This window comes from Pelodiscus sinensis, chromosome 2 (genome assembly GCF_049634645.1).
Source record: "Pelodiscus sinensis isolate JC-2024 chromosome 2, ASM4963464v1, whole genome shotgun sequence".
Classification (NCBI taxonomy): Eukaryota; Metazoa; Chordata; order Testudines; family Trionychidae; genus Pelodiscus; species Pelodiscus sinensis.
In genome coordinates, this window is record NC_134712.1 from 43,542,831 (window position 1) to 43,568,383 (window position 25,553).

The 25,553-nt window shown below is 42.7% G+C and overlaps 1 protein-coding gene across 2 annotated transcripts in view; it reads left to right on the forward strand.

Moving 5' to 3' along the window:
• Positions 1-25,553, forward strand: part of NBN (nibrin) — a 52,292-nt gene that overhangs the window by 19,551 nt on the left and 7,188 nt on the right. For both annotated transcript variants that reach the window (XM_075920420.1, XM_075920421.1), the window contains 9 exons: positions 8,700-8,817; positions 10,265-10,455; positions 11,526-11,623; positions 13,751-13,898; positions 14,373-14,654; positions 15,211-15,664; positions 20,624-20,695; positions 23,836-23,991; positions 24,496-24,609. In XM_075920420.1, the coding sequence (XP_075776535.1) occupies positions 8,700-8,817; positions 10,265-10,455; positions 11,526-11,623; positions 13,751-13,898; positions 14,373-14,654; positions 15,211-15,664; positions 20,624-20,695; positions 23,836-23,991; positions 24,496-24,609 (1,633 nt within the window). The remainder of the gene's footprint in view (positions 1-8,699; positions 8,818-10,264; positions 10,456-11,525; positions 11,624-13,750; positions 13,899-14,372; positions 14,655-15,210; positions 15,665-20,623; positions 20,696-23,835; positions 23,992-24,495; positions 24,610-25,553) is intronic.

Consider the following 25,553-nt stretch of genomic DNA (forward strand, 5'->3'; position numbering starts at 1 on the left):
AGCTTTATTTTTTAATATTTAATGGCACATCAAGCCTAATCAATTATTCAGAATAATTTGTTCATTTCCTTCTAAATTACAGAAGATTTAAAAACAAAGATACAGGTTGAACCTCCCTGGTCTGGCACCCTCAGGACCTGACTGGTCCCAAAAGAGGGAGTTTGCCAGACCAGGGGAGATCAATTCTGGCCTCTCTGCTGATGGACTGCGGGATCTCCTTGGGTTTGTCAGCAGACACTGCTGGGCTCTGCTGCTGGCTCCGGGCTGCTGGCCTGGCTTTGCTGCTGGCCCTGGGCCACCAAGCTCCTTTCCCCTGAGCTGCTAGCCCGGGTCTGCTGTTGGGCCCCAGCTGCCAGGCTCTGCACCCCTAACCGGGTCTGCTGCCAGTCCAGTTCTCCTCCTGGCTGCCAGCAAGGCTTCCTGCCACCAGCCCCTGGGCTTCTTGCCCCCAGGCCACAGAGTTCCAGTCTCAGCCACTGGACTCCCAACCACTGGGGCTCTCTGGTCCAAAGGCTCTCTAGTCTAGCAGCATCCATGGCCCTGCCAATGCTGGACCACAGAATCCTGGACAGAGTTGTTCGACCTGTACTTGATACCTTAAGAACATAAGAACGGCCATACTGGGTCAGACCAAAGGTCCATCTAGCCCAGTATCCTGTCTTCAGATTGTGGCCAATTCTAGGTGCCCCCAGAATGAACAGAACATATAATCATTAAGTGATCCCACTCCTGTCACCTATTTGTAGCTTCTGACAAGCAGAGGCTTGGGACACCATTCCTGCCCATCCTGGCTAATAGCCATTGATGGACGTATCCTCCTAATTCTTTTTTGAACTCTGTTAAGCCCTGCAGTGTAGATGCACCCTAACTTGAAAGAAGCTACACAAATTGAGCTCCGTCAATTGCGTAGCTTATTTTGAAATAGGGAGCCGTCTACGCAGCACTTATTTCGAAATAGAGCTCTCTTCCTCCGACTTCCCTTATTCCTCATACAATGAGGGTAACAGGAGTCGGAGTAAGAAGTCCTCCAGCTTGACAGTATTTTGACACTATTTCTAAATAACTACCTGCTGTGTAGATGCACTAGTTATTTCGAAATAGTGTTGTAGTGTAGATGTACCCTTAAAGTCCTGGCCTTTACAACATCCTCTGGCACAGAGTTCCACAAGTTGACTCCAATAGCTGAATAGCTATGAAAGGTTAAACTAGAGCTAAACTGTGATCAAGAAACCGGTTGTGCAAGTTGAACCTCTATAGACTGTCACCCTTTGGACCTGACTGGTGCTGAATCTGAGAATTTGCCAAATCAAAGAAGGTCAATTCAGTGTGAGGATTATCTCTTGTTATTTTTATTTCGCCAAGGCAAATAAATGGAACAGCCTGAATTCCACTTCCAAAGTGATGAGACAATAATTGCTAAATCAAATTACAATATTTGGCATTGTTGATATAGATATATCTGCTCCACTTTGCTGCCTTTCACCGATCTTCCAACTTGTCTCATGTAGTTTGTTTGTTCTTGATACGATACAAGAAAAACTCATTAGAGAGACATGACCTATTGCTCAGAAAAGTGTCTTTGCTCCAGTCCTATTAAATGTGTTGCCAACTGAAGGCATTTTTTTTCTCTGACCTCCTCCTCTTCATCTTCATCACCATCATTGGCTTCTTTGTTATCTTTCCCTGCTGTACTAGTTGCATAATTTCTTCATTGGTCATTTGATTAGCAATTGGTGTATCATTGTTGACTTCCATCTGGTCTAGTAAATTTTCCCTCTCCCAAATCCTTGGCCAGCTCAAGCACTACAGGGTGGGTCATACAGGGTGGGATATACTCCATTAACTTGTTAACAATTTTTTGGTTTTCAGACACTTCATATCCAATGAAGTTGGACGTGCCATTGATTTCAGGGCCATGCCCAAACATTAGAGCTGGCCACATTTGATGCCATCCATTCTTCAGAGTAGATGGAGATATTCTTTCCCAGGTTCTAGCTAGCATTCAGATTATATCCTTGAGGTTAAATTCTTTCCTAAATGGTGTCCAACTCTTCCAATCATTAAAGCGGTACTAGCATTTGGCCCATAAACTCAGACCTGTACGTACACTTTAGGGATTGTAAGATGTGCTGATCACAAATCTGAATCAATGTGATACAGTTTGGATCTAAATACAGTCCCCTTACATTATCTTTAACAAGCAGCTGTGCTTTAGGGCTTTAGCAGTTGTCAAAAATAAGCACAATTTTGTGTTTCGGATCCAAACCTCCCAAAGTGCTATGGGCTTTTGGCTCCAGTACATACATTTCTCAAGCCACTCGAGACATAGATTAGTTGTTATCCATTCCTTTTTGTTGTCATGGTATATCACTGGGAATATTCACCCCTTTGAATGCCTTTGAGTTCACACTTTTCCCAGTAACTCTGTTTGCATTTGTTAAGGATTTTAGTGCAAACCTGTTGAAACAATTAACTGATAAGCCTAGGCTTATTGGTTAATTCAAATGACTACACACCTCCTGCCCTTGCTGCCTCTGTATCAGAAGCAGTAAGGGGTGGAGGGACGGCGGGAGCTGGTGCCCCCGGGGAGCTGGCTTTTAAGCTGGTTCCCCATGCGTGCTAGTTCCCACAGAGCCGCTTGCCCCTCCCCTCCTACCCCCTTGCTGGCTTCCACAGAGGCAGCAACGTGGTGGGAAGGCGGAAGCCAGGGCTGGAAGGAGTCAGCTTAAAAGCTGGCTCCCCTCCAGCACTGGATCCCTCAGAGCTGCCTCCTCCCCCTTCCCCTCTCCACTCCCACACTGCTGCTTCTGATAGGGAGGCGACTGTGCAGAGGGTGAGGGGGCAGGCAGGAGCCAGTACATGAAGGAAACTGCCTTTCAAGCTGGCTCCCTGTGTATATCGGCTCATGTGTAAAGTCCCTCGCCCCCCCCCACACACACCCCGAAGCAGCTGAGGCGGGGGCAGGGCAGGTGGGAGCCACCTCTGTATCAGGCAGCAGCACTGGGGGTGGGGAAAGAAGGCAGAATGCGGGAGCAGACTCTTTTTTCAAAAAAAGTCACCTGTGTCTAGGCTGTCGCCACATTCTTTTGAAATTAAATCGAAAACGCGTTTTTTCCAACAGCGGTAAACCTCATTTTACAAGGAAGGAATGCCTTTTTTTGAAAGAGCTCTTACAAAAAAAGGCCTTCTTGACGGCAAACAGGTCTTTTTCGAAAGAGAGCATCCAGATTGCCTGGGTGCTCTCTTTCAAAAAAGCGGATTGCTTTTTCGAAAAAGTTACGGCTGTCTAGATGATCTCTTTCGAAAGAAGCTGTCATGGCTCCTTCCCCATTCTGGCATGATAAATGCAGAAGTGGGAGCCAGCAGGTTTACCCCAAAGCCTTATCTACCAGGCTTTGGTATAAAACTTCCCCCAAAATCTTAAAAACCTATATTTTGGGAATAAAACTTCCTCTGCCACCACCCAAATATTAATAATGAGATTAGGGGAAAGATCATTTGGGAAATCTCACCCCTATTATAAAAATCAGGACACACAAGTAACCAATGCCAGGTGTGAGGGGGTTCGCACTCACCACCGTATCCCCCTGCCGTCTGTCCTCACGAATTGGCTCCCTTGGCAGGTAGGGTGCCTTCTCTGGGGTGGTGTCTCCCCTCTTTACTCCCGGCTGCGGCGTCCTCTTCGCCACACTGCCCTCCGGCAGTGGCCAAGTCTGTCTCTGAGCCCCCCTTCCGGGGGTTGATGTTCCTCCAGCGGGCCTTCCTTCAAGCCCTGCAGTCTGAGGATTTGCAGGCCAGAGCTCCCCTAGCCCTGCCTGGCCTCCCCAGCCCTGCCCTAGCTCCAGGGAGCCTCCTCCTCCCTCAGCAGCCAGGTTCTCACTGCTTCCCTTCACAGCAGCAGCCCATCCTCTATTATAGCGCCCAGCTAGGCCCTAATGGGCTAGTACAGCCTCAGCCGGGCTAAATTCCCCGGCCCTGGTTCAGGCCGGGGTCTGCCCTTAAAGGGCCAGTGCATGGCGAGCGCCCTGTCACACCAGGTTAATAAAAAGAATAGAGAAACTTTTATTATTACAACAATATTCCTGTTGCAAGCATAAGGATCAGATGGAAAGGTAACAAAATATACTCATGGAGGAATTACACCATGGGCTAGAATTTAGTTAAAAAGAAAAGCCAAATATCTTTTAAGCAGTGCCAGATATCAGATCCCATACCTAACCCTTAAAACAATAAAGCCTAACAAAACTACCTAAACTTTACCCTACTTACAGAAAGTGAAGAATTGTTTCTTGGAGAGAGAGAGAGAGAGAGACTTGCTTGTCCCTCCCTGTAGCTGCAGAGGACTCACTCAGAGAGACAAAGGAAGGCAAAAACCCAAATTCCTTTCTCCCAGTTTGAAAGTCCTACCTACATTCCTATTGGCCACTCCACCTGGCTAGGTGTAGTTAACCCCTTAATCCCCAGGCTGCTGGCTAACCCTCATAATCATGACAGCTTTTGAAAAAGCTTCTTCCAAAAGAAGCGTGTAGTCTAGACGTACCCTAAATGTGTTTCTGAAAATCAGTGCATAATGACCGTTCTAGTATCAGTTGTGCTAACAGGTGTTAATATAATTTAAATGTTAAGTGCTCCCTAAAATAGTATTTGATGGCTATTTTCTTCTCTTCATAACATTTTTTATAACTGTTCAACCCCCCCCAGTGGAATTGAACTTCACTAAACATGATTGACACTGCAGTGCATCTGTCATTTAGCTTTCAAAGACACACCTATGCATCAAGCAGGATGAGACAGCTCATATAATAAACAGGTCTATATTTAAAATAATTACAGTATCTCAGAATGGATGATCCTTAAGATGTAATTTACAAGGAGCTATTATAAACTTACTTAGTAGCTGCTTGTGTTAAATCTCGAAAAACTGCTTCTAATTTTCACAAATACTGCTTCCTTTCTACTCCTGAAAAAGGAGACGGTGTGGGATTTGGTTGTATATATTAATGTTCTTAGGTAGTGCCAAACGCCCTGTGGGGGAGAAACTTTTCCCCTGGTCATTAGGCTAGGGAAAAATCATAATATTTAGAAGCCTGTCAGAAAGCCAGGATGAGAGACATTACTCAGATACGCCTGAGTATTCTGCACTAAAAAATGAAAAATTCAGTGCACAAGATTTTAAAATTCTGCAAAATCTTGTCATCAAATGAATGTGGAGATTCCAGCATGGCAATGGAGAGCACTGGCCACTGAATGCATGGAGGTGGATGATCACCCTGCGGTTGTTCATCTAGGAGATGGACTTGCAGTGATATTCTACCTTACCCTGACACTATGCAAGGGTTGGGCCTGTCCCATAAATATCCTGGGGCCCTGCCCCTCCATGCCAGGTGTAGGAGGTGGGGCCATGGGGCTGGCAGGTGGTTGCTGCTGCTGGGAGTTTGGGCTGTGGGTCTGGCGGGGGGAACAGCAGGGGTTGGAGAAGGAGACAGAGGTGCTAGCTGTGTAACAGGGCAGAAGATGGGGCAGGAGCTAATTCATCTGCACGGTAAGTGGGGCTTTCTTCCATAACAATTTAAAATATATACAAACACACTAGGGCCAGTGCCCTATGCTCGCCAGCCCCCCTTTCTGAGGATAGGCAGCCCTGGCTCTCCACTGCCACCAGGGAAGGCAAGTTCGAGGTGTAGCAGCCCTGGCCTGCCCTGACTTTCCTGTGACTGGCCCCTAGAGGGGGGGAAGATTGGGCCAGACTGAAGCTGGCCCAGCTCTCTCCCCTCCAGCCGCTGGGGAGCTGGACTGGGCCGAGGCTGCAGCTGGACTGGCCCACTGCCTCTGGCAGGCATGGTGGGAGAAAGGAGCACAACACCTAGCCCTCTCCCTCTGTCAGGGAGAGGTGAGCTGAGGGAGGGAAGGGGGCGCAACGCCTGGCCTTCTTCCTGTGGCTGTGAGGGGAGAGGCCACATGGCTCCAGTCCCCTGCCATTGAGGGGCAAGGCTGCAGGGCTCCCATGTGCCCCCTCGCCCTGAACTACTGGCAACGCCACACGTGTCTTGCATGGTCCCCACCCAAGCCCCCACAAGGTTCTGTGGCTCCTGCATGCTCCCAACCCCTGCAAGGTTGTGTGGCTCCTGTGCCCTCCCCACCTGAATCCCCCTGGTTCTCACGTGTGCCTCTCCTACCCGCCCCGGACAGCGAAGAAGCTGTGCAGTTCAATTTAAATTCTGGCAGCCACCCTCCAGGAGGGATGCTCAGAGGCAGGTGGTGTGTGGGGAGGAGTTAACTGCTAGTCCATGCAGTGCAGAGCTGATAGGGGATTGTGTGGGGGGAATGAGGGGAACAAAGTAGGGCAGCTGTGCGGCCTCTCCGGGGAGGATAGAAGCCGCTTGCCCTTGGAGCCATGCCACCCCAGACCTTGCTGGGGCAGGTCAGAGAATGAGGAAGGCTGTATAACTCATGGCTCCCATGGAGCATGGGGAAGCGGGAGGCCTCGTGGCTGAGGGCGTAGGGAGGGGTTGCGGGATGCTGGGTGCCATGGTGGTACACATCCAAACAAGCGCATATGACATCACTATTGATGCACAAGACAAAACTCATTCCGCTCATGGAAGGAAAATCTTGGAGCACTGTGACACAGTCTTATTTCTACCTTATCTCCTGTATCAGGGTGTGGGCCAGATCTACAGCCCAAAGCTGGCAAAACTCCACGTGAAGGGTATGGCTACTCCATGGTCCTGAGACAGTGAAATGACCAGTTCCGAGGAGAAAAGGGGCTTTCTTTTAGACAGTGAAACAGTAGCAACTCCTTTTCCTCTAGCAACGATATTAGTTTACATACTGGAACTCAAGAAATCAGATCTCTCCATGAGCTGAGTCAGAGTACGCCTTGTGGTAATAATGGCATTCCTCCACAAAGCAGGTGAGTTCTTGGTATTCATCCACCCTACCACCAATCATTTCCTAAAGGGTCTGTGCAATCTTTGCCCTGAAATATGAGTCCCCACTCCATCTTGGGACCTCAGTCTGCTATTATGATGCCTTATGGAGTCTCCTTTTGAACCACTAGCGATGTGCTCCCTTCTTTACCTCTCCAGGCCTTCCTTGTCTCTTATCACATCTTCTCAGAGTTAAAGAACTGGGACCTTCATGGCACATTTCTCACAATATTTTTCACAAACAAATTTATCCTGTCACCACACCTGAAGTTCCTACCTAAAATAGTGTAGTCATTCTATTTGAATCAACCCATCCATCTACCAGCATTCTTCACGAAACCTCATGGAAACAAGTAGGAAGTGATGCTTCATACCCTGGATGTCCAAAGGACGCTAGCTTTTTACATTGAAAGGATATAGTCTTTGAGAAAATCATCAACATTATTTCTTTTCATCATGGAACAATAAAGGAGACACCACATCCAAAGGCTGCCAAAATGATGCTCCAGCTGCATTGACTTTTATCACCACTATCAACAGACCCACATAATGCACCAGAGCTTTTCTTGACATTCATAACCTTAACCGTGTGCCCATTTTGGACATCTGCAGGGCAACAACTTGGGCCTTTGCCATACATTCACACAGCACTATGTCACATAGCAGGACTTGATATGAGATGCTGTACAGACTTTCAATTTTATTATCCACCCAGACTGCAATGCCAGAGCTCCTTCCTTCCAGAAAGGGGCACTACTCTACAGTCACCTAAAATGGAGCACCCACATGGACACTCCTTGAAGAAGAGGTCGTTCACCCTGTGCAGTAACTGGTGTTCTTTGAGATGGCTGTCTCTGTTGGTGCTCTACTAGGCACCCTTCTCTCTGCTTTGGTATTTTTATTCTAGAAATTGTGATAGGGGAGGAACCAGGGGCAAGGAGTTGGTGACATCATGCTATGTAACTGCAACAGATGGCACAAAGCAGGGCCAGCACATATGCAACTCAGCCAGGCACTGCCACTAAAAAAAATCTGCTTGAAAACACACAGGTGCAGATTCACCTACATTAGAGCACCCACAGCGACACCCATCTCTCAAAGAATCTGTTATTGCACTAGGTAAATAACCTCTTCGTTGAGAGAGAGAGAGAGAGAGAGAGAGAGTGAGAGTGTGAGTGCGCGCAGACTGTTTAGTTGAAGAGGTGTAGCACAGACAGGGTGAGTGCATGCTTTTCCTCTCTTTTCCAATATACATTCCTTAACCTGGTTTAGAAGGATCATCTATAGTAGTGAGTAAGTTGTGCAGGGATCCTTGAGACCTGGGCTTCTGTGAGATTGCTAATAACATATTTAGCATGATAATAGTTATGATGATGTGGTTATTACTTTAGTAGAATTGGCACTAGATCCCCAAGCCATTAGTGATGGTAATAACTCAAGTACATTTGACCTGTGCCAGATTTAGGTGAGGGTTATCAAAGGATTCTCAGAACGAGATACCCAGCTCCATTGAATTTGAAAATCTCTGCCTCAGGTCACTGATTCAGATACGAGAATCTCCATGTACTGTTATAAATTACTGGAAAGATCCAATCCCTCCTTTGTCTATTTTATAGGTAGTTATAACAGCAGAAAATAATTACAGTATCGTCTGATGTCCTGCCTTCAGAGATGTCTTCTGAACTAAACAAAGTAGAAATAAATCACAGTAAACAGCTGCATAAAACATGTGCATCTGAGTGTTATTACTTTGTTTCCCCATCTTTGTAGTTTTTATCCTCCAGTTGATGAGCCCGCTATTGGTACAGAAAAATTGGATCTGTCTATGCGTCAAGAAAGAAATACGATCTTCGGAGGCAAAACCTTTCTGTTCCTAAGTGCTAAACAGGTAACTGGTCTCTGGGTTTCAACTATGTACAAGACAACAACATTGATTAAAGTATTTAAAAGATACTTTGAAACAAAACATATGAAATGTGTTTTGTTTGTTACACATTGTATGTTGATAGTGTATTTAAATCCTGATAATTCAGAATGTATATAATACGTAGTGAGACTCTTGTGTAGGCCTGCCACAGAAGTTGAAGTTTCTGTTGAATCTGATTTTGATTGAACAGATAGTCATATTAACTTATCAACAGAAACCGTACGCCTGAAAAAATGAGGAATAAAGGATCTTTGGAAAAAGGTTTTTTTTTTTTTTCAAAATACCATGTCTAGACTGCGGTTTCACTTTCGAAATACCCTTTTTCGAAACAGCGATCAGACATGAATATGCAAATGAAGTGCGGGATATTTAAATCTACGCTTCATTTGCACTTTTGATCTAAATTTACATCCCTCTTTCGAAAGAGGAATGTAGTCTAGACATAACCATAGTGTTTAAGGCACTAGTCCGGCAAAGGGACTAGTGAAGATCCTTATCCCATGTGAATTTGTACAGAAATAACTGATTTCTGCACAGAAAAGACAAGGTTTCATTTAATCTCTTTACAGAATCAAGGCCCAGTTTGAGAGAAGGTCTAATGAGAGAAACACTAATGAACACATGATGGCATCTGGTGGGAATGCAGGAATCAGAAAAATTGCAGTTGTCTCTCTTGATGTTGTTTCCATTATGCCAAACATACTTAATGGAGATTTGAATAGTCATTTTCACTGTTAGTATTTGCTTGTGCATGTAAGCACATATACATAGAGCTAGCTGAAGCTCAGGGTTTACAATTTGTGAGAAATGTCAGAATTTGAACTTTGGTTTTGTGTTCTCACTAACAGAAGATCCAGAAGAAAATTCTCATTGGGAACACTGTCAAGTGGTGTTTTTGAAATACAATATTTTCCCTCAGACCTGGCAGCTGCTGAGTGAAATGAATGTTCTTGTCAGTTGTACTACTGCTTTTGGGAACTATTCACTAGCAGTGGTGAAACAGACATGAGTGTCCATTTCAGACGTCAGTTGCCAGATCTTACAGGGGGATAAAAAATTGGCAGCTGGTCTAGATCAGCTGACTTGGGCTTGTTCTGTGGGACAGAAAAACTGCTGTGTAAGGATGTTGGCAACCCAATCCTAAATGGCTGAACATCCATTTTTAGCCTCATGAGCCTGAGTCAGATGACCAGGCCCACTGCAGCTGTGCCGTAGATCTCTGCCAGCCCCTCTGCCTCTCGATTCTGAGCTGGCCCCAGCTCCCACCCACTGGGGCTCCCTTGTCTAATGCCATCCGTGGTTTGGCCAGAGAGGTTTAACTGTATTATTGCTTCAATAAAAAAAAAAATTATGGATCTGATTAAATTTAGTCTGTTCATTAACTTGCATTTTCTTTACTGATTTTTAGCATAAGAAACTGAGTCCAGCCATTATTCTTGGCGGGGGAGAAGCAAAACTGTTGACAGAAAGAAGAAAAGAAACTTCTTTACTGGTAGCTCCTGAAGCTTGTGTTGTTGATGCAGGATTAACAAACTCGCAGGTCGCAGTGTCAGACTCTGTGAGAAATTGGATTGATTCCATTATGACTACGCTACAAAGGTGAAACACGTTCTTTTACTTCAATAGACATTGTAGAATTTTAGCAGTAATTTCATTGCGTTCTTTGTGTACTGATTGAGGGGGGATTATTTATAGTAATTTAATGAAATATTGATTAAAACTTTTGGGGAAAGGAAGGATTGTTGTCTTGGAGAATTTTGTGTAAGAACATGCAGATGAATCATGATTGGACTTTATTCGATTAGTATCAGTTTATTTTTCCCTTGACCTACTGTTTACAATATCAAAAGGGAAGTCAAGGACATATTAGGTTCTATCGCTTTTTTTTAAAAAAAAACTAAGAATAAAAGGATTGTGAGAAATAGGAGAGAGAATCTATTGATTAAATAGATTCAAGTGCATTTTTCAATAGGGATGTTAAATGGTTAACCAGTAAGCACGAGGCTTATTGCTTTGCTTACCAATTAACTGGGCCTTGCTGGTAAATTCCGGCAAGGACCAGCTGCGCCGGACCAGAGCAGCTCTGGCCATGGAGGGGCTGGTGGTACCCCACGGTCCTGGAGGGATTGTCAGAAGAACCTCTTAGCTGTGACAGCAGGCCCTAAGTTAAACTATTAACTAGTTAAGTGCTAACATTTAATCAGTTAACTTTTTTTAACATCTTTATTTCTCAATAGATGAATAGGAACTACCTTCCAAATAAACTCTTACTCTAAAATACAAATAAGGTCCCAGAAGCCAAGGCTGTGTCAATGTTTTTATAGAGGATAACTGGTAATAAAAATAAAACTTTAACTGAGACTAATAGCATAATAGTGTTTAGGCCCATAGATCCCCCATTTGGAAAAGAAAACCAGATAAACTCTCTTGTTTAATGGGAGGCTGTGTGCATGAAAAAGAGCTATCCAGATCTCAACTGAGATAAAGAAGAGAAAAGTGTACTGTCAACATTAAAGTTCTCACCTACTTTTAAGCCTGCTCTTGGTGCATGAAGCATTTTATTACCTTATTACCTTTTGAGAAGCATGTTTGGATAAAAGAACAGAGTATTTGAATATAAAAGTGTTGATCTTTGGTATTTCATTTTCTAAAACTTTTATTTTTAATAGCAAGAATCTCAGAACCATTCCGGAAGCAGAAATTGGATTAGCAGTTATTTTTATGTCTATGGAAAGATACTGCAATCCTCAAAACCAGCCTGGAACAAGTAATTTTTATAAACTTCGTTACTTTGGGAGGAGGGTAGTATTTATTATTCATATTACCATAGCATCTAGGAGTCCTAGCCAGGATTGATTATGGTAGTTTAAGCAAACGAATAAATAAATATGTAGTATACAAAAAGGTCAAGTAATAGCTAGTGGCCAAATATCTTTTCAGGCATAAATATGCTTCTTAAATAAATGTTCTTTTCTTTTTCTCATATAGTATTTTTGCTTTAATGTTTTTGTAATTCTTGCATCAAAGATGATCATATGTATAAATGTAAAGAAAAAAGCAGACTGACTGACTTAAAAGCAGATACATTGTGCAGAAAATATACAGAAACATTTTAAAATAATGTTTTGAAACCATATTTTAAATGGTACACAAGAATAATAGATATGTAAGCTGCTTATTCCGTGCTATCCTGCAGCCTTGCAGTGAGAACAGCCATGCAGAGCAGATAAAAGATGAATAGTAGAACATAAAAAGAATAAGAAATAAATGGATTTATAATGCAGTTCCTTATTTTCACTTAACGTCATTACCCTTTGAAACAAGAAGTTCAGGCGGGAAAGTGGGGTGCACAAAACTGGCATAGCCTAATAGGATTTGTAGGTTGATGGTAATGTTTCTTTAAAAACAGCACCCATCTGTCTCTGGGCATATGTGCATAAATTATTTTAAAAACAATACAAAATAAATTGAATATCAAAAAACCCTATTGAGTTTTGTCCTACAGTCTGTTACATAGAGAGACATAGTCTTCATCCGTCAGGCAAATGCTTGAGTAAATGGACTTTGTTCCAGACCATGACAGTCATCAGACTCAAAACTAATGGAGGAAGCAAGTTCTAGAGTTCCCAGGTCATTAAACACTGCTTATCTTCAGTACCATGCACTGTAGGCAAGCATGTGTCAACTTGTTTTTCACAACAGTACAAAGCAAAACAATTGAAGTGTAACCGCGTGCTAAAGAGACCTGCACATGACTTTAGACAGCTCATTGTGCAATTGCAGCAAATCCTCATTCTACCTTCCCATTCTCCTCCGACCCTAAAAAAAGAGGTTCTAGAAGAGAAAAATACTGAAAATATAATACCATTATAAAAAATTGATGATATGCTCCCACCTTGAATACCATGTTGAATTCTGGTTAGCTCATCAGAAAAAAGCTAAAGCAGAAATGGAAAGGGGCAGCAAAAATGATTTACAGGCTTGGAAAACTGCTTATGTGAAGAGAGAGAGATTCATTCAGCAATGAAGTGATTAAGTGAGGACATAAGAGTGAAGTAACAAATCAGATTCACTATGTAAACCAGGTGTTCCTTATTATCATCTCACATAGATAATAAAAGGACATCTGGTTAAAACGAGATTCAAAAACTGTAAAACTGAATAAAGGAAATAATTTCCTAGTTTGCAGCACTTGTTGTCATTAAAAGCAAACAATTAGTAGGATTAAAAAATATATATATTTATATGGATAATTTACATTTGGATACAAATGCATGAGGATTGTAAACCCTGCTTCATGACATAAGTCAGTCATTGACCAGCCAGGGGGTGGGGATTAAGAATAAACTACTTCTTTAGCCAGAATATTCTGTCATAGTACAGTAGCTGTTCTTGTACTTTAGATGTGAGTTAAATAGTAGTAATCCTGAGGTGCCCTGAATAACTTGAAAAAGTAACTGCCACATAATTTGTTTATATTTCTTGTTCTTTGAATGTTTTATAATCTGCACTGCTGAGTCTTGCGCTATACCATTGATACTTTAATATTAAAGTGTTTATTATACTGATAAAAATTCTGTGTGCCCAAATTCTAGTCCATCATTACTCAAAAAAAAAAAAAAAAACTTTCATTGGCTTTCATTTCAGTGGGATTTTTGACCAAGAAAGACCAAAGCTTTGGTTCTTGAAGTTGCATGTTAACTATTAAATCTGTGTGGCTTTAGCTTTTTATTTAAAAAAAAAAAACAAAAAAACCTTACATTACACAAGCATCATCAGCAAAATTTTCACATGATCAATTAACAGAAATATTATTGTAATACTGACTTATACATGCACAGAGCCACAGGAAAAATACTAACTCTTTAAATTGTTCAATATATTCAACTTACAGCTAAACAGCTGGTTACTCTAGGATCAGCTATTCCGCATGCAACCCTTTCTCAGAGTTCAACTGTCGATGAGACCATAATGCCCGTTGCTACAAGTGATAGCAAGGCATACGTAGCTGACACAGAATCAGAAGAACTGACGGACACATGGTAAAGTACACATAAAAATAGTTTCCTAAGTTGATGTATATAAACAAGACTGTTCATCATGACACAGGAAATTTGAACTAATTATAGCTTTGCCATAATCCACGGGGCTCAGCATTTGATGTGGCACAACATAACTTGCAAAGGTAAAATGTGGTCTTTATCCACAGTGGTCCAATTTTCACTTTGAAGTGATAGGGTATATTAAGAGTACCAGCTAGGGCACTAGAGTGTCAGAATATTGAATATTGGTGATGCAGCAGATCTGATTGGATCTATTTTATCATGTTCAGAATTCGAAAGCAATTTCATGATTATATTATTTAGTTATAGCAGGTATTAGTATTAAACTTCCATATATGTTTATTGTTTACCACAGGTACAGCTGCATTACTGTGGTGCTCTGTTATGTGTATGTTGTCTTTGCAATAACTGCCTGTATGTTTACATAGTAATTTTTTTGCCCCCTTTATGTAGTATGGAGACAGGTGGAGAAGACAGAGACAGCACTCCCAAAATGGATCGAAGAGACAAAATGTATTCACAGAATATAACCACTGTAAAGGAGACTCCCAGCACAAGTGGCATTGTAAACTCAGAGACCGCATTACACAGGGTGCATAGAATGTCCGGGATTGACCTAAAAAGTCAACCCCTCTCTCCCTCTAAAATTTTAGGAACTAATAGAATTAGAGAGAGAACTTCACAGCGAGAGTCTAACTCCATTACAAATTATTTCCAGGCAGCTCCAAAGAAAAGGTATGTTCACAGAAAAAAAAATGTTCTAGGTATTTTTTCATATTGTCAAATGATGCTATTTTTATTTTAGAAAGTAATTTGTTTTATATTGAAGGGAATGCATTTTATTCCCAAAGTAGAATTTACTACTGGTACCTCACTAAGAAAAACTTTTATTGCATAAAGTGAATTCCTCTATTCATTTTTTATTTTAAACTAGCCATTTCTGGGAAACTGTTTTCCCAAACAGAAAACTTTGTACTAAGATTGCTCAGATTCTGATCCCACTAGTACAATCTGAATAATGCAGGAAATCATCAGTTGTGGCATATAAATACAAATTGTCTTAAATCCCACTTGTATCATGCAATGCTCGTGCAGGTTGTTCATCTCTAACAAAGTTCCATGGATACCCAAAATGTACCAAGCACAGTGCACTTGAAACACAAATTTCTGGGCAACATTACAAAATCAAAATTAAGAAAATCATTACTTTTGATATTTGGGTTCATATTCAATCATTGTTCACTTAATGAGTTTATCATGTTGAAAAATTGTTTGTTTCTTTCTGGCTAAGGGAAAGGATTGAAGAGGGAGAAACATCTGCACCTAAACTGGCCAAGATGGAGGAAAAGTCATCTCATCTTTGCAGTCAGACCCAACCCACAACTTCCTTGATGTGGAAAAGTAAAGTGGAACAAACTCAAAAGGAACAATGTACTTTGGACCTGAAAGCAAACCTTTTGCCTAAAGACACAGGCCTAAAGTTTGCAATGGAAAGTAGCAAATCAGAAAAAGATAAAACTGTTACTAAAAATGTTTCTAGTGAAAAGCCTGCATCAAAGAAAAGAAAAGTGTTAGGTGATTTAGTTGAGGATGCAGCTACACTAGAACTTGTGTTTGGGAGCGAAGAGCTGGATTGGGAAGCTGAAATGGGTGATCATGATGAGGTGCATGGAGCCAATATGCAGAAAAAAAGACGTTTGGAAGCCAAAGAGGAAAGGATTGAAGAAGAAGCCAATAGAATATCTGTAAGTAATGTTCTTTATTAATCACTTGTTATGCAAATTGCAGCTTGACTGGAGGAGCACTTGTAGCATCTTGCAAGATTACACTGTCAGCACAGAGTCTGATACAGCTTAAGATCAGATACCAGCTTTGAGCAGTTTGCATGCATTATATTAGCTCTCATGCTGTTACAATCCCCAAACTATACCTATTGCTTTTTATATGTAAACTTTTGATGAATGTGTTTATATTTAAACTTCCCTGCTCTGCAGGAGTCACTATCCTGTATCATTTTCAGAGTACATTTCCCCAGATGGAGGCACTTTGTAACTTTATACCAGTGTCAGTTATTTACCCTTCATATTTTCTTTTCGAAGCTGTCTGTTTGCTCTTGCTAACAGAATACAACCTTTGTAAGAGGGACAACCAAGTCTTTTCTGTCCTGAGGAGAACATTCTTTGGGTAGTGTGTGCAGTTATTATTGTTAATTGTTACACTCCTGAGTTCTCAGGAGAAACTGTGTCAAGCTCCTATAGAGACAGAATGTCTGTACCTGTGTATTGTGTGTCAGCAAGATGGTATGTTGTCAGATCTATGGAAGTAACAGTGTAGTCGACTAAACAATTAACCAATAAGTGGGACCAGTATCAACCCTCGCGCTGGCTCTTAGTGCTTATAGTGTAGAGCCACAGTGAGGGTCCCGGCACGAGCAATGACTGAGCCACCCTGGCTCTTAGTGCCAGGACCGGGCATCAGCTCCCATTGTGGCTCTGCAGTACATGTGCTTCTAGTGCAGAGCTGCATCAGAGGTAGTTGCCAGACCAGCAGGAGCTGGGATTGAGTGGTTGAAGAACTACCCCTTATTGATTATTTGTGTAGTTGTCAAAATTTTTGTTAACTACATGATTAACAAATTATTAGCTTCTTAACATCCCTATCAGATGATTATGTATTCTTAGCATGCTCACCTAGTAGCTCTCAAATAGGTAAAGCCCATATGTGAAACAGAGTCATGTAAGCTGCATAGACAGAAGTCTGATCTGCTATGGGGTTAATTTCTTTAATATTTTTCATGAGTTATAAATATATAGCAGTATAAATATTTTAGCAAACCTTACAGGTTTTAGAGTTAAATGAGTATCTGAAACTGTTTGGTTGAATGTGAACAACTCCTGTGACTTTTTTTTTTCCCCCCTTTGGAAATATGCCTCTGTCACAGATGTTTTTTCTTAAGTAAAGTGCTGTCCTATTTTTTTACCCCCAAATATGCTCTTTCTGTGTTGACTCCATATCAGTGTTTGTTGGGATGCCACAGTAAATCTGCAATCTGAATATTTTTTTTAAAAAAGTTTTTTCTTTGTGTGATTGCTCATGTTCTTTCCAGTAGTTGTGTGCACGCACTATGTGCATGATCGTCTGAGTTTCTTCCCCTGAGCGGTTCTTGTTGGGTTGGCTTTGGAACTCCCTAGCATAATGCCTTCAAGGCATGGTATAAGATTGCTGACACCACCCCCTCACATCCTCTCAGTTCCTTCTTACCGCCAGTGAGAGATGTTGGAGCTGCCTAGCCTCTTGCATTGCATGTGCTTCAATATCTATTGTTAGTTGTTAAGGTAGTTTAATTTTAGTTAGAGTTTTGAGGGGTTTCCCTGCACTTTATGGTTTCCGTCACTGGAGCATTCTGAAGTCTTAGTGGTTTATGGCATGAGAGGATTGTGGGAAGCCTATGCTCAAGGGCACTCCATTTTCTTCCTGCCTTAAGTGCCTTGGAGAGGGCCATCAAACAGATAAGTGCCCTATTTGCAGGAGCTTTAGGCCTTGCACTGAAAAAGAAAGAAGTCATTGCCTGAATCTCCTACTTGTGGAGGCAGCTCTCTGGTCTGAGTCCACGCCAGAGACAACGCCTGCTCCAGCAGTGAGCAATGCACCAGCCTCAATGCAGGACCCCTCGTTGCCGCACAAGGAGGCGCTGAAGGACCTTCGGCACCACTCATCACTACAGGCAAGTTCGAGCTTGTGGCACCATTCTCCTTCCACAGTGCCACATAAGAAGAGGAAAATGGATAAAGTCAGGTCTTCGAGGAAGCTTCCTATAAGACAGGCACCTGAAAGCCTTAGCACCATCGACTCTGGCCCCACTACAGGGCTTGTCGAGTCCAGTGTGCCTTGTCTTCCCTGCTCAGGAGATCTTGGAGGAGGAATTGGATTCTCTCTCCACACCTGATACCTTTTGAGACCACCAAGGACATGATTACCATGATGACACAGTCCTCATCTTAGCAGGACTTGGCTTCAGTGCCAGTGCTGGACCCAGTGCCAACACAACCTTCGATGGGGACCCCAGCTCCAGCACAGTGGCTGATACCGTCTCAGGTGGCTCTGCCTCGGTGCTGTTGGCATCACAACCTGGACAGCACCAGAAAAGCCCCTGATGATATATCACCAATTTATATCACCATAGTCCCGTTCCCCGGCACAGTCGGCCCTGGCACTGTCATGGTCGGGTTCTGACCTCTAATCAGACTCTGAGGAGGACTCTTTAATGTTGAGACAGAGCAGGCACCATTCCCACTCTCGCCACTGTGCCCAGCACTGCGGCCCTCGGGACGCACTAGTACCAGTGCTGCCTTGGCAACATCAGTGGCAACTGCCAGTTCAGTGCATCTTTTGGACCTCGTGGACCTACCACCAAGCGCAAGGCCCTCATTGTACCATCATGTTAGTACTGTGAGGCTTCTCCCCCACACTCCCTCATCAGCCCTTTCCAGATGTCATTCTCAAGATGATGGGGAGCACGTATCTGTTTCTGCAGTGCCAAGTCTGGCACCAAGGTCCCCTTCAGCGCTGTAAGGTCCAGCTCAAAGGTTCCCCCCTTGGTGCGTGCAGCACCTGCACAAACTTTTCCTTCAGCACCTTCACTGGCACTGGAGATCTCAGAAAGCCAGGTGGCCCCAGAATCTCCGTCTGGGGAATGGGAGGCCCAGGAAGTCCCTGCCTTACAGGCCGCCTCATCCTCATCCTTGGATGAGGCTGCGGCTGGTACCTCAGACACTATGCTACCCACTTTGGATATCAGCGGCCACCGGGACCTCTTGAGACAGGTGGCTGAGAACCTTGCCTTGCAAATGGAGAAAATTATCGAGGATGCAGACTAGGGATGTGGAGCAGGGGCTGAGCTAGCGACTGCACAGCAGCTTCTCTGGGCTTTACAACGCAGAACTGCATGTAGAGAGGTTTTGCTATGAATCCGCATGAGCCAAACTGAGCACCGCAACTGCTTACTATCGTCGACTAATCGAATAGTAGACAAAAAATCTATCGACTATTCGATTAGGGAAGTAATCACATCTCTAATGCAGACTCTGTGGTGGATATCTTTGCCCCAGAGGGTCCTTCCAGAGTTGCCCCTCCCGTTCATTAAAAATTATAGAAACTAACACTCTGAGGAATTGTGGCAAACCCCGGCATCCAAATCCCCTACAGCTAAGGGAGCTGAACACTGTTACTTTGTTCCCCATCAGTGGGGATCACCTAGTCACACACCTGTAGCTGAGATCTCTTGTAGTGGCTGCTGTAAACCATAAGGAAAGCCAGGGACAACCCAGGCCCAAATCAAACGACGCAAACAAACTAGACCTTTTTGTGTTTAAGATGTATTTTACGGGGGCCTTATAACTGCGGGTGGCTAATCAGCAAACTCTGTTGAGCCACTACTCGTTTAACTTTTTAGAAGTGGAGGGCTCTTGCCAATTTACAAGCGCTCCTTCCTGTTGACACTTGCCAGGAGTTCATCGTCGGGCAAGCTTTTCACGAGAACTTCCCTTCAAGTGGCCACCGACTCAGCCACCCCTATAATGGTTATTGGTATCACTACGAGGAGGAGCATGTGACTGCAAATCTTGGGCATTCCTGCAGAAGTCCAGATAACCTTGCAAGTCCTCTTCTTTGACTGTTCTGGGCTCTTTGTGGAGAATATGGAGTCTTGCCTGCACAGCCTGAAAGATTCTATGGTGACCTTCAAATTTCTGGAATCCCCTGCACCCCAGAGACGGACTCTGCTGCTCCTATTCTGGTCAGCCCAGGCAGGACTCATCCAGGTGCAGAGGCCGGAATCACTGGTGGCACTAGCCTCACCCCAACTCAGACCAGGGTCAAGGTCATGGAGGTCCTAAGTCACCTTCAGGCTCAATACACAACTTTTTGAGGATGTGCCCAAGAGTGGAGCACTAGTTCTTGTGCCAGATCCTTTTCTGTTTTGACAACCACTTGTCCTATTTCTACATGGCAAAGGCAAAAGTTTAGACAAGGCTTTAGTTTTCTGGTGTGAAAGAAAATGTATAGTATTGAGCCAAAAATGACAAGGTGCTTTAGATAAAAAGCAAAATTTTGATCTACTCTGATTCTTTGGGTCACTTCTTAAGTGAACAATTTAGGAAACATTGAGTTAATACTAGCACTTTCCCCACCTGATTTTCTTCATAGCAAACATCATGTACGACATCAACACACTGTCATAGGAAAACAGAAAAGCCTTAGAGGAAGTTATTAGCTATTGAGCAAAATTGTGAGACGTCATAATCTGCTTCCCCTTTTTAACTACAGACAGTAAGGAGACTAACCTTGATCCTAAGATTGCTCCCAAATTGATAATTACATTTAGTTATTTCCTGAACTCTGGGATGTAATTTAAAATAGGAAAATAATTTTCATTCACCTGAAAATTTCCAGCAATTTTCATAATAGTTACTTGCAAGGATTTTAGGAATTATGAACTCTTAACGAAAAACATTTTAGTTTTTAGTATCAGAAAATAATCTCAACAAAATAGGGGCAGTGGTTTTATTAAACAATGCATTATTAAAGTATATACCCAAGATGTGGGGTGTTTTGGGGGTTATTTTGTTTGTTTTTTGTGTTTTGCAAATATGCAATCATAATTTACATTTACAATGATTGTTCTTTTAAATTGTTTGGTCAAACAGCAAGAAAATGAACTTGGAGCTGTTCCAACTTCAAAGAAGCAAATTGAGGTCAAGCAAGAGTCATCCGTTTTGGTAAGAAACTATTCAGTTGTTAGCATTAGTTAATACTGAGAAATATGAAGGAAATGTATCCCAGTTATTTGCTTTTAAAATTAAATTCATATACATGCAGTGGACATTAGGGATATAAAATTTCAGTTAACCAGTTAAATTTTAGTTTGATCTAACATTTAACCAGTTAACCAACTACCCGGGATCCGAGGTAGGCGGCGTCTGCAGCCCAGCTGAAGCAGCTCTCAGCCCTGAACTGGCTCCCAGTTCCTGCCAGAGCAGCCCCTGCCTATTGGGTGCCTGGGCTCCCTGCAGACACAGGCTCTGTCCAAGAGAAGCCTCTGTCCAAGCATCCCATGGCAGGCAGAGAGTCGATCCAGCCCCCAACCAGTTCCTGGTTAACCAGAACCAGTAAGCATTACCCATTCTGTTTAGGATGATGTTTACCAGTTAACTGGGTAACCAGTTAAACTTTCACATCCCTAGTGGATATTTCCACTGGAATAACCCATTACCTAGAGAGGTGGTAGAACCTAAGTCCCCACTTAACAAAGCCTTGACTGGGATGATTTAGTTGGGATTGGTCCTGCTTTTTTAACAGGGGGTTGGACTCAATTACTTCCTGTGTTCTCTTCCAATTCTATGATTCTATAGGAGGGTTTGATGCATGAACAGTTATCTTAACATAAATGTTGTTCAGATTTAGCTATATCAGTAGAGTCAAAAATATATAGACATGCTACCAACTTGTATGGATGCAGCTACATTGTTACAAAAGTGCTTATCCCTGTATAGATTTCTATTACCATAGGGGAAGGGAGAGAATGATATGAAGAGAAGTCATATTTATATTGGTGTAACTGTGTTCATAGTAGGACTCTCACTGGCATGAATTTATTACAGTAGAATAAATTACACCTTTAACCAAAACATTATTATTAACTATATTTACAATGGTAGTCATATACCAAGAAAAGGGCTGCCTTATGCTAGGCATTGTACAAATAGCAGTAGAGTTCCTGTCCCAATGAGTTTACAATCTAAATAGACTAGACAAAAAAACGGTGGGGAAAGGAGTATAATGCACAAAATAAAAATGTGGCAGCAAATTTATATTAGTTTTATAATTTTAAGGGGTTGGAAGATCAACTCCTTGGGGTGGGGGAGGAGAGGAGTAAATGAAAGAAGAAGCAGACAGTGAAAGAAAGGGTGAAAGGGACAGGGTAGGGGAGAAGTTGAGAGCAGGTGTGGAGTGAAGATGGAGTGGGGAGGTTGAAGCAAAATGCCAATCAGCACAGAACAGAAAAAGCCCAATCAGAACTATAGAAAGTTCCCTGAATGTCCAAAGGTGTCCCTGATTTGGCATCTTCTACAAATGCTCCTATGGGCTACAGTCTCTGGGAAGATCTATGCTGCTGCTGGAGATGTAATTTCCAGCTCAGGTAGATATTAGAGATGTTAAATATTGGATAATTGAATAGTCGAGTAACGTCATCAATTCTTATTGGTTACTCAACTATTCTATAGGGCTGACAGCCAATGCAATCTGGCCCTACTCCTAGGATCTCCCTGCCACTCCACACTGCTGCCTCTATATGAGAGGCAGCAGCGCAGAGTGCCAGTCAGGAGCTGGTCCACAAGGGGAGCCAGTTTAAAAACCAGTTCCCCTCATAGATTGGCTGCCTGTTGCCCTGTGCTGCTGCCTGTGATACAGGGGTGGCAGTAGCCCCAGCTCAGGTTCTGAGTTCCTAGACCTGGGAGAGGGGCGGTTCTGAGCTGGAACTGAGCCAGGCTGCCAGCCCTCCTACCGTCTAATAATTTAAATGCAGAGCCGCAGCAGGGGTAGGTCCCAAATCCATCACAAGCGAGGACTGAGACAGGCTGCTGGCCAGCCTACTAAAAAATTTACTGGCAGGTGAGGGGGGAGGGTTGTGTGTAGTCTATAGTGTTAACCTGCTTTTGCTTATCAGTTAATCAGTTAATTGACTACACTATTACATCCCTAATAGGTATACATACACGTGATAGCTGTTAACAAGTTAATTGGTGAAAAATTGCAACGTATCTATGGTAATGCAGGCAGCATCAGAAGCTAAGTGCCAGAATACAGTCCCATCTGAGACCCCAAGTATGGACTCTGTCGACAAGTCTAGTGATGTGCATACTTTTCCATTTGTGCCCACCCCTTACCATTAAAAGAATCTGTTCTTCCAGGCAGTCTTCACTACTAGGGCAGGTACAATACCTGTTCCTGTATTCCCCCCACCTCTGGTTTTCAGAGAGGTGGAAGATCTGTGTGATAGTCTCTGCGGGTTGAGCCAGTTTTGGGCACAGAATCTGCTTGGAGTGGAAATCTGGATGACTTGTTAAAGTGAGTTAGGGTGTATCTGGCATTCTCTCCCCAGACTCCTGTGGGGGCTGACCCAGGCCTCAGTTCACAGAGCTAATATGAGCTACTTGGCATTGCTGCCTGTCCCCTGAATGTTCCTCTGCTGCCCCATAATTTGTGTCCCTAGACTAGTCCATGATGCCCATACTGCTTTGGTTACATTACTATTTTAGTATGTTAGTGTGATCAAAGCTAGTGCTTGTACATCAACCAGAACTGTGAACTGCATTTTTAGCTGCATTGCAGACATCTGTCCAAATCTGATTCCTCCCTGCAGTTTCCTCCCTAAACAACATGCAGTAAGTGGAACCACCTGGACCCAAGTTTCCCAACTGATAGTAACAAGTTTAGATCAGGCTAGGGATATAAAATCCTGTTTAATTGATTAACCAGTTAAATGGGACACAGAGCGGAGGGGCCACTCCAGCCCAGCACCATGGCCGGATCAGCCCCTGTCCTCGGCAGGTCTTGTGGGGCTGGAGCAGCCCCCTACACACACAGCAGCCAGGAGCTGCTCAGCCCCCTCTGGTTACTGGAATTGGGAAGCATCACCCATTAAGGGTGATGCTTACTGGTTAACTTTTCACATCCCTAGACCAGGCCTGAGTTTAACAAAAATCTAGTTTTAAATTGTAAACCTTATCTAGACCGTTATGTTCTGATAATGATTGCCCTCCATTTCTGCCCTGTCAAGTGTACATTCTCTCGTCTCCTAAACATAGGCTTTTAGGTCACTGAATAACTTTCTAATTCCCCCTTTTCCTCTCACAAGAACACTGACCAACTTCAAGATGATTCCAGCAATCTGCCCAGCAGACTCTTGTTGACTGAATTTAGATCATTGGTGGTTAGCCATCCAAGGCCAAATAGTCTTGTCGCTGCACAAACCAATTATGGGCAACTGATCAACTTTAAGAAATTCAAAAAGGTGAGTGCATATTTTACAGTGCCACAAGGTGGCACTGTTTGCAATAGCTAAATGCTGCCATAATAAAATAGAAATGGATGCCTGACCAATGGAGTTTTACTGTAATGTGCGTTATTCCAAAATAGTGCTGCTGTGTAGAGGTACCCTTTGAAAGTATCCTCCTTTCCATTCTGTTAGGTTCTGCATTACAGTTTCTTCTCTACATCAGACTAGATGAGAAACTTAAAATGTCAGTTTCTGTTTTCAAAATGCATTTTAAATTAGCTTATTAATTTAACAGATTTAAAATAGAACTAGTCACAGCTATTTTTTGTGTGTGCTAATAGGGCAGAATTGGCAGTTTGCAGCTGGTGTGCTATTTAAAAAGAACTATTCATTGCATAGATACTGTTAGATAAATTGGATGAAAAGTATTCTGCCAATGTGAATTTACAAGCTGTGGCTATTCTTGTCCTGCAAGGTTGTTGGCCTATGCTATAACAGCAAATATTTATTGTCCAACAGGTACCTTATCCTGGAGCAGGACAACTTCCACGCATTATTGGAGGATCAGATCTGATATCTCACCATGCCAAAAAGAATTCACAGTTGGAAGAATGGTTAAGGCAGGAAATGGAGGTAAGGAATTCCTTCCAAGCAACAAAACAACTAGCTCTGTACTTAATGTGAGCCTTTATACTAAACAAATGTGACACTTCTTAACGCACCCCAAAAGATGTTAGGAGTGTGACCAAATGAACTGAAGAGATTCAGTGATAAGGTTGATGCTCTACTAATTCTTTTGAATGAATTTGAAATGCCATATTTATATTGTCAGTACAGAGGAGACTGCTGTAAAGCAAAAACCACTGGGTAGGAAAAAGTGATTTTAATGACTGAGTGAGATAAGCATTTTATTGAAGTCCAGCCCTGCATGAATTCTGATTGTGACAGTGAAAATTGTTATATTAACAAGCTCAGCAGCCTCCGCATTCAAGGCGCTTGGTGCAGCATTGCTGATGTTCTGCTCACAGATGGACTAAAATGCAGTTACTATTCATATGAAAAATATATAAGAGATGGGCATGTTGTAATAGGGAGATTGCATATTGTGATTTTCAGTAGAGAATATCTTTCCATTTGTATGTAATTTATATCATGCTGCAGTAGATCTCAACTTTTTCATTTTGTAGGCTTTCTTTAAAAAAGCTCCTCTCATGGGCCACATCCTATCCCAGTCTCCCTCTTCCGGTTCCATATCTTTCCTGTGGTATCAGTATTACTTGGTTAATTGAAAAGGTAATAGGACAGTATTAGGGGGAGAATTTGATCGGTGATTTTTTTACTCCTACCTCCACTTCTGTATCTGCTGTTTATTTCCTCTCCCTGATTTTAGCAGTTGGTTTCAGCACTGGATCTTACCTTGCAGTATAGCACTTCAGTAATCTCTTCTGGCCACTCTGAAATTAATGATTTTTGTGTGCTTGTTATCCTCATTTGGCATCGACCACAGATGTACTCATTGTTGAATTTGTATGAAGACCAGCTAGGAAGAACTGAAGCAGAGAGGTTCTGACTTTTTT